Source organism: Parambassis ranga, chromosome 12, assembly GCF_900634625.1.
Source record: "Parambassis ranga chromosome 12, fParRan2.1, whole genome shotgun sequence".
Classification (NCBI taxonomy): domain Eukaryota; kingdom Metazoa; phylum Chordata; class Actinopteri; family Ambassidae; genus Parambassis; species Parambassis ranga.
This window is the reverse complement of record NC_041032.1, coordinates 8,468,044-8,481,714: the sequence shown is the minus strand read 5'-3', so window position 1 is coordinate 8,481,714 and position 13,671 is coordinate 8,468,044. Positions and strand designations below refer to the sequence as shown.

General features: G+C 37.8%; 2 protein-coding genes across 2 annotated transcripts; both read right to left on the bottom strand.

Annotated features, from left to right (window-relative positions):
* Positions 1-3,344: 3,344 nt before the first annotated feature.
* LOC114443364 (liver-expressed antimicrobial peptide 2) lies at positions 3,345-4,409 on the bottom strand. Its single transcript, XM_028417309.1, has 3 exons — positions 4,258-4,409; positions 4,040-4,179; positions 3,345-3,829 (listed from the first exon to the last, which is right to left on the bottom strand). The coding sequence occupies exons 1-3, from the start codon at positions 4,321-4,323 to the stop codon at positions 3,808-3,810; spliced, it is 228 nt and encodes a 75-aa protein (XP_028273110.1). The 5' UTR covers positions 4,324-4,409; the 3' UTR covers positions 3,345-3,807.
* A 627-nt stretch (positions 4,410-5,036) lies between these two features.
* scarb2c (scavenger receptor class B, member 2c) lies at positions 5,037-13,080 on the bottom strand. Its single transcript, XM_028417246.1, has 12 exons — positions 12,854-13,080; positions 12,217-12,374; positions 11,116-11,260; positions 10,682-10,873; positions 10,377-10,468; positions 9,984-10,103; positions 9,202-9,380; positions 8,970-9,088; positions 7,684-7,757; positions 6,800-6,851; positions 6,425-6,577; positions 5,037-6,210 (listed from the first exon to the last, which is right to left on the bottom strand). Exons 1-12 carry the CDS (start codon positions 12,974-12,976, stop codon positions 6,172-6,174), a joined length of 1,446 nt encoding a protein of 481 aa, XP_028273047.1. The 5' UTR covers positions 12,977-13,080; the 3' UTR covers positions 5,037-6,171.
* Positions 13,081-13,671: the final 591 nt, after the last annotated feature.

Below are 13,671 nucleotides of genomic sequence, written 5' to 3'. Positions count from 1 at the left end.
GTCCCCATGGGACGTGGTATGATTTATGGCATCATTACTCAGTGGCCAGTTGGAATTCCCATGCAACACAAAAGATGAGTCCTCATGATATCTGTGTAGATTATCCCCCTCACTATCCTCATCTTCCTCATCCTCATCTAGTTCTGTATTAGGTAGGAATGAGTTGTGGGACCTCAGGCTGCCTCTACCTCCAGAGCTTTCCTTCTTCAGAAGTGAACTTGTCTCTTCAGGTGATGAAGTGGAGTCATACCTCCCACTGCTGTCGCTAGCCCCCTCTTCCTCTGCCCGGTCCTCATTGAGGCTGCTGTAGCTGCTGGAGATATGTCTGTGACCGCCTATGAAGGCATGCTCTCGGTTGAGCGAGTCTTGCTCAGGAAGGGACACAGCCCGGGTCAGGCCGGCTGAGCATAGCCGGCTGGGCCTCTTGGCTGAGCTGCACAGGGCCTGGACAGGAAGTTGCCAAGTGGGAAGCTGCACCACAGGGAAGTGGCAAGCTATCAAGGTGTCCCCTGAGAGACTGGATGCTCCAATCATACTGCTGGATAAGGCTGCAGCGTGGAAGCTGTATCCATATTCCTAAAACAAATCATGAAATTGTAAGATTAGAGCAGAATCTTCCCATGTGTGTGTTAAAACATGCACAAAAACAGTATGGGAAACCTTTTGTTAGCATGTTAGTCTAGAAGTAGTTGACTTGATAAGGGAAATGTTTTGAATCCTGTGCAGACATATTCGCATGTGATTTCATGTTGATCCCTGTAGATCTTTGCAGAACTCCTTTCATAAACAGATGAAGGAACACACTTTGTGAATTATTAGCTGTAGATTTGACATACTCTTCACCTCAGGGATCTAATTAAACATTTTATAGTTAGTATAAAATAAAAAAATGCATCTTTAAATCTGGAGTGAAACGTCCCAGCAGAGCAAAGTAAGATAAAAACAGTGTGTTGTCTGCTTCTGGCCGCCAGCACAGCCTACTCTCCATAATTTAACCATTACCAGACTCCTCCTCCTCCTCCCTGCCTGGGCCAACCACGGTTACTCAGCTGCTCTGTAACTAGGGCAGCTGCACTGCAGAGATGCTCCACTGGCACTGCTAACAGTAAATACACTTCCATATCACTTTAGTTAATATAAAGTGTTCTGTCATATTTACATGTAGTGCTCCTGGTTGTATTCAGTGGAAGACACACACACACACACAGGTAGAAAAATAAATTCCATCTTCACTTCATATTAGTTACATCAGTCAGTTATGAGGATAATTACCCAATATGGGGACATAAATATTTAAACACTGGAGAGAGCAAATTACATTTTAATGTAAAAAAAAAAAGAAAGATCATGTTTAAAGCCAAAGGAGTGCCCTTTATTAAATCACACAGTCAATCTTTCAGGGCTGTGATATACCTGGGAATAATATGTAAACAATGTGTTTTTGTTCACACATCTTGCTTGTGCATGTAGTTTTAGGCTATTGTCTCTTTAATATACTCACAGCTCAGACAGTGCTATTTATAGGGACAATGTCTTCCTCAAAAATGTGAGTCACACTCACATTAGTTCAGATTGTCACCAGATCAACATGATGTCTTTTGATTGCAATGTCTACCTCAGGTAATCTAATATAGAAGATATAGTGTAATAGTCCACACTAACTTTCGAGAGTTTGATACCACAGGAATGTAGGCCACTATGGTAGACTATCTGCAGAGGACTAACAACAGCACTGCAGCTCTGCTCAAAGTCTTCTTAACTTGGAAAAGACAAACAAATGTGTGCCAGTCAGCTCGGTCTTCTGTGTAATGGAGCACATAGGAATGTCTGTGATGGACTGAATTATTTCTCTGGAAATGTCTGTCAGGGTAAATCAGCTGTGAGGGATGAGCCCGCTTAAAAACCCAGTGAGATCATGATGCTGCTTGTTATAAGTAATGTCTGCATAATGGGACGTCATTACAGCTCTGTATGTAAAGTTTCAGGCATTACAAATGATTAGCACTGAAGTTTGACCTACATCTTACCTTGTGGTCAGGTGTGTGTGTGTGTGTTCCATCACTAAAATGAGAATATTTAAAACAACATAGTGTGCACACAGCCATGGTAGCAGAAATATGACAAAAAACCACATAACAGTCTAAGAAACAAAAGAATCTAGATTCAGCTGGATACTTGACTTCAGGGCAAGCACAAGTCATCGGAACAGAGAGGACAAGGCAGGAGAAAATAAACACCTACTTTGTAACTGCCGTCAGTCAAAGGTGATCTCCATCCTCTTCTTGCGGGTGCATCATGACTACGTGGTTCCGCCAGATATCACACTAACAAACATTGTTTTTTAAGGATGCGCGTTCCGACCTCAAACGTCAAACGTGCATCATAAAGCTGCTAATTGATCTCTTTCTGTCTCTATTGAAGGCAATCCGCAGTAAATATGACACTGTGCACAACACATGAAACCGGTCCGACATTGAGGTTCGGACAGTCACAGCGGTCCCCACGCGCCGCCGCTTCAGCACCGCTCAGTCCGGCTGAGATATTGCGTCACGAAGCCTTTAGCCAATAGGGAGAGAGAATTCAAAGTATCCAAGACAGCCAGGAAAGAAGACAGAGGCTTCAAATAAATACACAGAGATTTATTATGTCTGAGGATGCTCTCGTTCATCGAGGTCATGTTCTGTCCAAGAGTTTAAATCGAGGTAACTGAACAAGAACTAAATATTAAAGAAATAATAAGAAATTATATTGAGTATTGTTTGACCTTGTTGTATTGTAAAAAAAAATGCATGTAAAATGCATAAAATATTGTGTAAAAATACTGTTATAACTGTACCTGGTGATTGGTTAATACTACCACAGTTAGTAGCAGTACAGTGCTACAACATGGCATAAACTGGCTCAGCCTGCCCCCCAGTGGTAAAAATGAGAATACAGAGGTCGGCTGCTGATTCATCAAAGGCAACTTTTCAGTATGCATCACATCAGTACTTCCATTATAAGCTGATTTCACCTCAAATGATCAGTATAGTTCTGTTTCAAGAGTCAGATCTCCTCAGTGATATAATTTGAATTTAAATTGTTGAATTTATAAAATCTTAAGATGGTCAAATATATCTATAATTTCCCCAAAATACTACTGAAAATAGTTAAATGAGTGACCATTATTTTTTATGGTTTTAATGGAAGTTCCGAACACTAATGGTAAACCATGCAACAGCTGTGAGATCATGCGTGTCCATTTGTCTGTAAGAATTTGGCTATGATGAATAAAGAAATATTCCACTGTTCCTGAAAAGTGGTGCATTATATTCCATTATTTTCCACCAAAAAATAGCAACAACTACAAGTAATATTTTAATTTGTTTTGAAGGTTTTTACAGTTAAAAAGTCAAAGAAGATGGAGGCAATGCCTCTTAAAAATGGTATGGTATATTTAAATATTTACATTACAATATGTACAAATAAATACAAAGAATAACATGAACCAATAAACTCAGAGCACCTCTTAAACTTTGCATGAGCATTTATATTATCTTATTAAAAACATGTTCAAATTATACAGCCTGTCTGATGACCAGTCATGCACCCTGCCTTTTACAGCTTTGTTTTGCTGCAGTGCTGTGCCAGATTACTCCAACACAGTCTGATAAGCTTCCAGTATGTCTTTAGGTTAAACCAGAAGGTCAGACAAGATTTTTCTGAAGACAGGTAGGATTGGTCCATTAGGGAGATGTTTGTTTTGTAGACAGCCACCCTGACAATCATGTTTGTGTGTGTATGTGTGTGTCCTCTTCAAGCGGTGTACTAGAAGGAACAGATATTTTTCCTGTAAAGATAAAAATAACTTTACTTTACACCATGCACTACACACATGGACAGAACATGGTCCATCGATTTGACTACAAACATGGTGTGAAAGCTATAAATAGGATCATCATGTCTATTACATGTTACATTAGGTTTGACATTATTGACAAAACATGTCAGAGATATGAAACAGACATGGACACAGTATGTTTGAAAAGCTTTTCTCTACCTGCAGTACTTTGTGCCGCACTCGTCGTGATCTCTGCAGCTGGCTCCAACAGGCTTCATGCAGTTCCAACGCCACAGCAGTGACCGCTTAGTCCGCAGGATCAAACCATTCCAGTTGTCAGGTAAAGGAAGTGAGTCAGTCTGTAAAGACAAATATACAAATTGAAAATTAAACTGCAATGAGGGGATGAACGATTTTGATCTAGGCAACAAACTTACCTGGATGACACATAAGAGAGAGACAAAAACAGAGAGAATGATGATTTTTTCTTGAAGAGTCCTCATGATGTTTGCAGAACAAGCTCCGGAGTGATGCTGGTTGTTGTGCTGTCCCCTGCCACCTGTATTAAAGGCTTTAATTGGGTTGGGGAGGAGTTACTCTCTGACTAATGCACTAATTTGACACTTTAATGACTAAGGCTGGGGTTTGGCTGCTCAAGTCAAAGTCAGTGATGCAAATCAAATACACAGTGATACTTATCAGTTTTATAATAATATCTGAAGTCAAAGTTTATCTCTGGGGATCCAAAGTACACTTTAACCAGGTAATTAAGGACAATTCCACGTCAGAGGTATTTAAGTGAAACGTTGATGCTTCCTGTGAGCATTCAAACATTTAGAAACTGAACGGAATAAAAGTCAGGCAGAGGCCACCTCCATGACTTCCTCATGACAGAAAGAGAATCCCTTTATTATTGTTGCACAAAGATATGAGTTAGCTGTCCTGTATGTCTGTATATTGAGCACAAATTAATAAATCTTCTCATGGTATAGATTTCACATCTAGTGTAATTGCTAGCATTCAGCATTAGTAAAAGAAAAGGGGGGGGCTGTTTTATTTGTATGTATGTATTTTCTGTCATGTCTAGGGGTCAATTAATAACTGCTAACATAACAAGGTTCAACACCAACATGCAAATAATAAATTAGCCAGTAATGATTCTGCACTTTGTTAGAAAGTGTGCTATATGTGCAGGAATTCACCACAAAAACACGTCTTCACAGGACAGCAGACCAAAATTTATTGATGAGACACAGGATGTGACAAGACAATGTGCAAACTGTTCGAGAATATGTAACTGAGATTATGTGTAGAGTATAGATTTCAATAAACTGTAAACATTCAATATTATGTATTACACATAACACAAAAAATAACAACACACAACATGTCAGTAAACAGAGGCATTTTGCTTTTTAGTGGTACCTAAATGGCAAGTAAAACAAGACAAAATAAAACTTTTAACAGGACTATTGTGTCATATGTATCATGATGGACAATAAACTGCTTAGAAATGTAGAATTACGATAAAAACTTAAATTAACCACAAAAACGGAACCTCATTTCCCGCTTTTGTTAAACATTTAGTAGCAGTAAGCATGAAGTTAATCATACAGCAATAGCAGCTTAATCAGTAGAGAATATAATCAGAAATTTCTGATTTGAATTAAAAGCAAGAAAAAACTAATCTGTTTTTCAGTTATTTTGTGCCTTCTGCCATCAAAACAACTCAACAACTCATCCCTTTATCCTGCTACCATTGGTGTAACACTGGTTGGCGCGCCCATGCATACACAGACACACAATGTGCTACACAAAATTATAGTCATTACATTAAAAATTAAAACACTCTGCCAGCAATTTGACTATTGTTATTCACTTTTTAAATAAAAAAAAAGTGAAATGTAGATTTTCGTCTTTAAAAAAGTGGCAGTAACCCTTCACAAGTTCCTGTTTTGTAGCTATGTGTCCTATGGACACACACACACACACACACATTTAAAATATTTAAAATATGGCTACGGTCAAATAAGAGCACCTGCAGTTTTCATTGGAGCTCTGACCATCCACACTAATTAGATCTGGTGAGGGACATTTCAAAAGACCTATATTTACACATAACCTGGTCAATATCGTCAGTTAAAGACTTAATAAAAAAGAGGGATTTAAGCATTATTACAACTGACTTAAAGTAAATACACCAACCCCAAACAGCTCAAAGGTTCTTCACTTAGTTCGCTCTGACTGTAAGATTAAAAATACATTAAAAAAATGGAACTCTGCTTATCAGTGGAAATTGTTACTTGGTAGTGATTCAAAATCCATGGAACACTTGTAGTGTCTTCAGACCCCTATGAAGACAGTAGTGGCTGCCGTTCAGCAGCAGTGCTCTGAAAAGCAAAATCCCATGCGGATATCTTATATTAGCAAATAAAATACTATTATGCATCATTATATTTTCTCTACATATAAATTGGTTATAATTTACCTGCACTAATCTAAGTATTTTATTCTAAATGAGCATTGTATATGTCAAAAGAATACCTTGTCATTTTTACTGATAGTTAGACATTTCATGGACGATTTGTAAAAAAGAGCATTTACCTCAGGTACCTTCTGCTGGCACATCAAGAACATGAAGATCACTCCCAGAAGTAAGCCCACACCAATCAGCATGTATGGAATGTTCTCCACAACATTCTGCTCGACCGCAATCACATGCAGTTTACGGGCTGATGTGTCGTCAATAACCACACTCTGACAAGTTAGTAAGAAAACAGATGCCATTAAAAAAAAAAACATCTGACAAACAATAACTTCCAGAATATAGACAAGTGTAAATAAGGACACGATGAAGGTGTGACACTAAGTGCTAAAAAAGATCAATGAATGATATGTCCTTTGGTTATGTCACAAATTTGGATTCAATTTATGATCTGCATGTAAACCAGTGCTCTGTGTATAAATGTGTGTTTGTACCTCATTGAGATAAACCACAGGGAAGACCACAGTCGGCACCTTTCCTGTTTGACTGAAAGAAAAAAAAAACTACTCACAATGGTCTTCTTGCTTTAAGAATGGAAGTGATGCGATCACAAAAATATATAATAATAATACAATACATATCAATATCACAGTGTTCTATGATGTCCAGTCTGTAGCACTGCACATTTGTTAATATAAAGTTTTAAAACTATTACGTTTTGACTAACACATGGGTGACTGTTTCCATTTGTTTTCCATTGAGGTGGCATTGTCTGTCAAAAACCACATGCATGTCTAGATGTAGACATGCATGTTTCAGCATGTTGTGTCAGCAACCAAGAAGAGATCTTGTGAACAGAATCTTCACCACAACATGCAATTCCCATCTAGGAAAACGAAGTCTGGGTTGCATTTTGCAAAAAAAAAAAAAGGAAATGAAATGAAAATAGAATTGAGGAATACAATTGTTAGGGCTTATGAAACAAAGCAAATTGTGTCAGAGGTATGTGTGGAGAAATCCATGAACTCCAACTCCAACACATTGGTGTACACCCACACCAATTCAACATATAATTTACTATTTTATTTGAAATTAAATACTGTGAAGACAAAGTACTCTGGATTTTACATCTGTTAGGTTTGGATTATCTCACTGTTTGTTCCTGCAAATGCCAGATAGATGCATAACAAGTGAACCAGGACTGTCCAAAAGTCCAATCATAATGATGATGGTGGCACAATTGCTTTACCGTTATCTTACAGCCAACCATTGGCTGACAAGCTATATGCGGTCATTCATCTATAACAGCTTCATCTGAAGCCAAATGATATATTTTAAAAAGTAACAAGAGATTTGAGGGAGGAAATCAGGTGATTACCTGAAGGTGGAAAGTTGCTCCACAAAGACGTTAACCTGGAGTCGCTTGGCAGCTTGGAGAATGAATCCTGTTAGCTGCAAAACAGGATTCAGACTTGTTAGGAACACATGTTAAAAGAGGAGCCTGCCACTCCTGAGTAATGAAGTGAAAGACCAAACAACATAGAACAGTAGGCAAACATTATTATATTTTTAAATTTTATGTACCGGTAATCAAAATTTAATCAATGAGACATCTGATGAGTCTTCAGCATAACAAGGCTGAAGAGGCAACTCCAGCATTAAACAGAACCTTATAGCCGAAACCTCAGGTTTCCAGACTGACTCAAACTTAATATATGAAGAGAACATATTGGAGGAAGTATTCTGATGTTCCACTTGAGTATAAACACTAATGCATCAATATAAAAATACTCTATTACAAGTAAAAGTCCTGCATGGAACCACTTAAGCTGCTCATGGTGGACGTCTGAACTGTTTTACAGGTGTACAGGTAGAGAGAGCTAAGAATAAATCCATCCATAAAACATCTGCACAATAACAGATAATTTGTCAGTGTGCTTCTTTATTGCAGCTAAAACAGCTTCACAGCTGTCAACGTGGTTGAGGAGTATTGTTGAGAACAGGTCACTGCAACCTTGCAGTTACAACAGAAGTAAAAGTACTTTGATCCGTCTCAACGATCCCCTGCAGTGGCACAGTAAAGATTGCAGTAAAGGAAGGAGGATAGATGAACAAAACAGTAGCTTGTTTACTGGGTTCAAAGACTCCTTCAGAACTTATGATGCCGTCACTTTCAGCTATAACACAGAAATGAAAGGAAAGCTCCCAGCTCAAACATTCATGCTTGATATTTTTTTATGTTGACAGTATGTGAGCAAAGATTCATGCTTCTTGGTCAAATTTTACAAATTTTATTTTTCAAGGGATTAAAACTCATCTAATCCCACAGATATGAAGCTTCACACTGTGCTACTGGAAGTGTGTTTTTTCAGTCTGTGTTTCTTTATCAAGGATTGACCACAATCAGAGGATTGCATTATTACAGTCATAAACATAACAAGAGCTGTTAGTGCTTATCTTTGGTGACAGCTCTGTACCATGTACCTTGGCTGTACTTTTTAACTGCAGTTGTTTCATGGATAATCGTTGACACAAAACTAAGATCACCATCTAGTGGTGAAGGCTTCTTTTTTTGGAAAGAAAAAGCACTTACATTAATCACACAATCAACAACACAGCAACAACATTCACATAATGTGTATATTTAGGAATGAAAGCTCCTACCGGATGGATGTCAATAGTGGTCTGATGGTACTCTTTATTAGGTCTCATCCCAAATACACCCTCGACAAATTTCTCATCTGCCTGGTAGAAGTGTGGTGAAGACATTATGATGGGAGCTCCTTAACACACAAAATAAAAGAAAACAGAACACAACCATGTGAACAATGCAAATGTGTGGTGACCACTGTTTTGTGTGTTTTATACAGAACAGCCACTTCATTCATTCTCATACCTTGTTTACATGGACTGACGTTCAGCACGCCAGAGCCCAGGCAATTACCAGCAGGCACGCAGAAGCCTTCATTAGCTGGGTTCACAGTGAGATTGGCAAACACCTCGCTGGGTGGGACAAACCGATACCCAGGAATCTCCTTCACTCTCACGTCCTCTACATACTCAGCGTACAGAGACCTTAGAAACAGGATGCATTATGTTGGTTATTATTTGGAGGCAGAAGTAATATTGTTAAAGGTGTAACAGTAAGGGAATGTCTGCACTCATTTTGTGCATGAGCAGATTCTACCAAAAGGCTTTGAGAAGTTGTGCTTCTCTTTTTAGTTGAACCTACATCTTCTAATGTATCAACAATAAGGCGACTGGTGTTTTAAGCAGAACTAAATAGGTTGTAAGTTCACAATGGCCTCATTTAAGAGGCAGACTAGCCATGTAAACCATGCCAGGCTACACTGGTAAGCTTAATCCAATATCAAGACCTGGATAATGCAGGGGAAAGGATTAGGAAGACTGAGAGGGCGGACATTTCACTAGCAAGCTCGAGCCAGTGGTTTAAACCCAGAAATTCTTTGTAACAAGCCAGCAAAACAGGACATGAATGTTAGCTTCTAGCGTGCTTTAAATGCCTTCTCTACAGAAAAACATAGTAATAGTGTGGAAAACAAAAATAAATTATGTGTTTAAATATAAAGAAAACAAAAGAAAAACAACATTTAGAACCATCTGACAATGATTACATTAATAAAAACACCCCTGGTATGGTCTCTCTGATCTACTCACCTACACAGATCAGAGGAAAACATGTAGAGCTTCTCCTTCTTGTTGATTACAGGATGGAAAGATGCCCCATTGGTTCCATTAATCATGTTGCATTCATCAGATGTCCACCAACTCAGAGAACTGCATAGATAAACAAAAAAGAGTTCCTTCAACTAATAATTAAATCTCAATAATTAGCTCATCAACACAGAGAGTTTCAGGATCGGTGTCATATAAACTGTGATACAACGCTGACAAGACAATAGGACAATCACTCAGCTCTGTTAATGTTATCATATGGATGCAACTGGATGCCTTAAATTATGTCATGTTAATCAATGATTCTCACTGACTGGATTTACAGAGTGAAGATAAAGCTATCATTTTCTTCTGGTGTTAAAAGGAGATGATTACCTTTCACCATTCCAGGTGTCCACTCTAGTAAAGTCTTTGTAGTCTTGCTGGCCAGTGAAAAACACATATTCTCCATCATTTGAAGCATTGTTCTAAAAAAAAAAAAAAAAAAAAGGAACATCAGATTTTTACACAAAAATACACCAGAAAGTAATAAAAACAATCTATTAAACCATTCTAGAAGTTATGTTTAAAATGTTTTAGTTATATGATATATATTGAAGCATTTTATGAATATGCAAAATCTATGTCTATACAAATTAAACAGTACTCTAAGATACAATATCTCTGTGTATATAGTAGACCTTATAAAAGAGCCCGAAGACATCATCCAGCTCAGGTTTGAACGTTTTGAGGGATTTAAGGAGGGAATCTTCATATCCCCACAGCAGCTCTCCCACTGTGTGGGTGGAGAACAGGCCCACACCGGTGGCCTTCATGTAGGAGGAGATCAGATTGGCTATGAACGCCTCATCCTTGAATTTCTGCATCACCGTCTAGCATGAGCAGAGTAGAGAAAAATGTTGTTAAAAACAACGTATTGCATAAGGTGCTAACTTCCACAAGTTACATAAAAAAGAACAAGTGGCTGAATACATTATTTACTCAAGTAAGATTGTTCATGTTACATGATCTGCCATTACATTTCTGTAATATCATTATGTTATTGTGTTCTGCATTATATTACTTTTTCTACTATCATACAGAACTGGTACTTTGTTGCTGTTCATTGGCTCACCATTGCAGGGATGTTAACTGTCCTGATGAGGTCAGTCTCTGGTCCTCGAGACATGTCACGCTGGAATATGTAGGTTTTGGTGTTGACAGCTGTCACTTTAGTACCATTATCCTGGAAGTTCACTTGCTCCATCGGCCGGTACTCTCTGTGCACAGAAACAAAGAATCAAGTTATGATGATATTTAGACAACAAGGGCCACAACCACACAACTCATGTCTTTAATTACCTAAAAAATGACTACCAGTAAAACCTCTGTTAGAATTCCAGGCAGTGCCAATCAAAATAAAGGAAAGAAAACCATCAGCTGTGCACCAAAGTAACCTTCTAAAGCTGTGTTCACGGGATATTATGAGTCAGTGGACAGAGTCGGTGAAAATATCACACAGACTCTGTGAGTCACAAATAATGCTGACCTGACACAAGAAAATGCCTTTCTTTGCAGAAACACGTCAGGAAAAAAAACACACAGTGTCTCAATAATACATCGTTTTATTTTTCTGAGTGTGCCAGCTCTACAAAAAAAACTGAATCTGTCAATGTTGAGAGTGGAGACCCAAAAAACCATTTGAAAAAACTGTTTTGCAATATATATCAAAAAGACTGCACCAATATCTCTTATGTATCAGCTGTCACTGTTGTTACAAAAAGACAATCATTAACAGTATTTCTTGTCTCCAGTCTGTATGTGATAGTTATGCTGCCTTGCCTCAGTATGAAAATATGTCCTTTAGCCTAACGCTTCTATTCTCATTTCTACCTTTGGATATAACCCTGGATACATTTTTACTTCCCCATACAAGGCTCCAATGGCAGTTGGTTTGATAGTCAAATCTTTCAGTCCTGCCTTTTCTAAGAAAATCTTGGTATCATGTACCTTGACTGATCTCGATTTAAGTTAACCCTAAATGTGAAACTGTATTACTTCTCATTATGGGACATTCAAAAGCTTTGCACACACAACAAAAACTGTGTGGTGTTTTATGTGGTGGTTTTAATATTTTATTATCTCGACACTTGTCAAGTTGTTGACAATTGTTTTGTTATTTTTGTTGAAGTGTGAAAAATTAGATGAATTAAGATTATCTCTGTAGTCTTCTCACCTGTATGTATATGGTCCAATTTCCACTACAGCTGGTCTGTCTCCATCCAGCACTTCTAGGGGATTCGTCAAATTGAAGAAGTAAAACTGCATGTAGATAGGTGCCGGTGGATTCTCCCAGGCCTCAAATGCGTCTGTGCCATTTTTTAAAACTATTTCCTAAAGGGGACAAAGGGTAGTGGGTTAAAATGTCAGACCTCAGACACATCATATGACAGATAACACTGTAAGCCTGATGCAGGTGCTCAAACCAGCTTTGAAATCATGATATATTTTAAATATAGATAGATAGATAGATAGATAGATAGATAGATAGATAGATAGATAGATAGATACTTTATTTGAAAGTCGTCTTTAAGATACAATGCACTGACTGGCTGAATCCATGTAGCATTGGCTGCCACAACAGGTTCTTTCACATTATATTCCTGCATGTGAGTCATATGTAAAAGATTAACTTATCGTAAGAGTTATAAAAGTATTAAGTTACCATTTACATTACGTGGTGACATCCTGACAGTGTTGCGTGTTTCTGTTTCTCAGGCTATGCTAACATTAGCTGACAGCAAAACTGTATAACGTTAGATGATGTAACGTTAACGCTGATTATAAAATATTAGCCAAACTAAGAAGCTTACCTTTTTAACCACCGAGTCAAGAATACGTGGAAAGACGGTAGATAAAGCTAAAGCAATGCCAAGAATCAGCAAAAGCATAGAAAGAGCCCCGGTGCTGTAAATGCAACATGATTTGAAAGGCATGATGAGACAGCAGAAAGACTGGAGTGGGCTTCCACTGGCACCAACTACTGGGTGCCTCCTGTTTTTGTTTTGATGGCCCAGGAACTTGCTCGGTGAAGCAAAAGCTCACTTCCGGTATGAAATAATTCAGTAAAACCACTTCCGCTTTCGTTGACCATCGACCGTTTCCTCAGCCGTGACAATAATACCGCACTGATTTGCTTAAAACAACCCATTTTATTTACACTGTTGTTTTATCTAGTGCTAAATTGTACAGTGTGGCAGACAAAATATTTGTTTTTCACTTTAGCTGGTTGCTAAAGTCTACACATGCTTCACCAACATGCAAGAAGTGATCAATCTTGACGGTGAACACTCTTTGATTTCACGTCATGTGACCACATTTAGGACGTTTTTAAAATTTAAAATATAAGCTATATAAATATAGATAAGCTATTAAATTAAATGGATACTGGAGGAAAAGTGAAAAACATGTAAAATTCCCTTACCAGATTATAATATGATATTCACATTTAAATTTTGATGGGAAAACTACATAGATTCAACTAATTGAAGACACATTTTGCTTATTTTTTTTTAAACAAATGATTAAAATCTTAGGACCTTATATTTAACATTTACATTTTATATACATAGCCTAGCAGCAGAGCAGTAAATAACATCTCCACTAGATGTCACTATCTTTACATTAATGG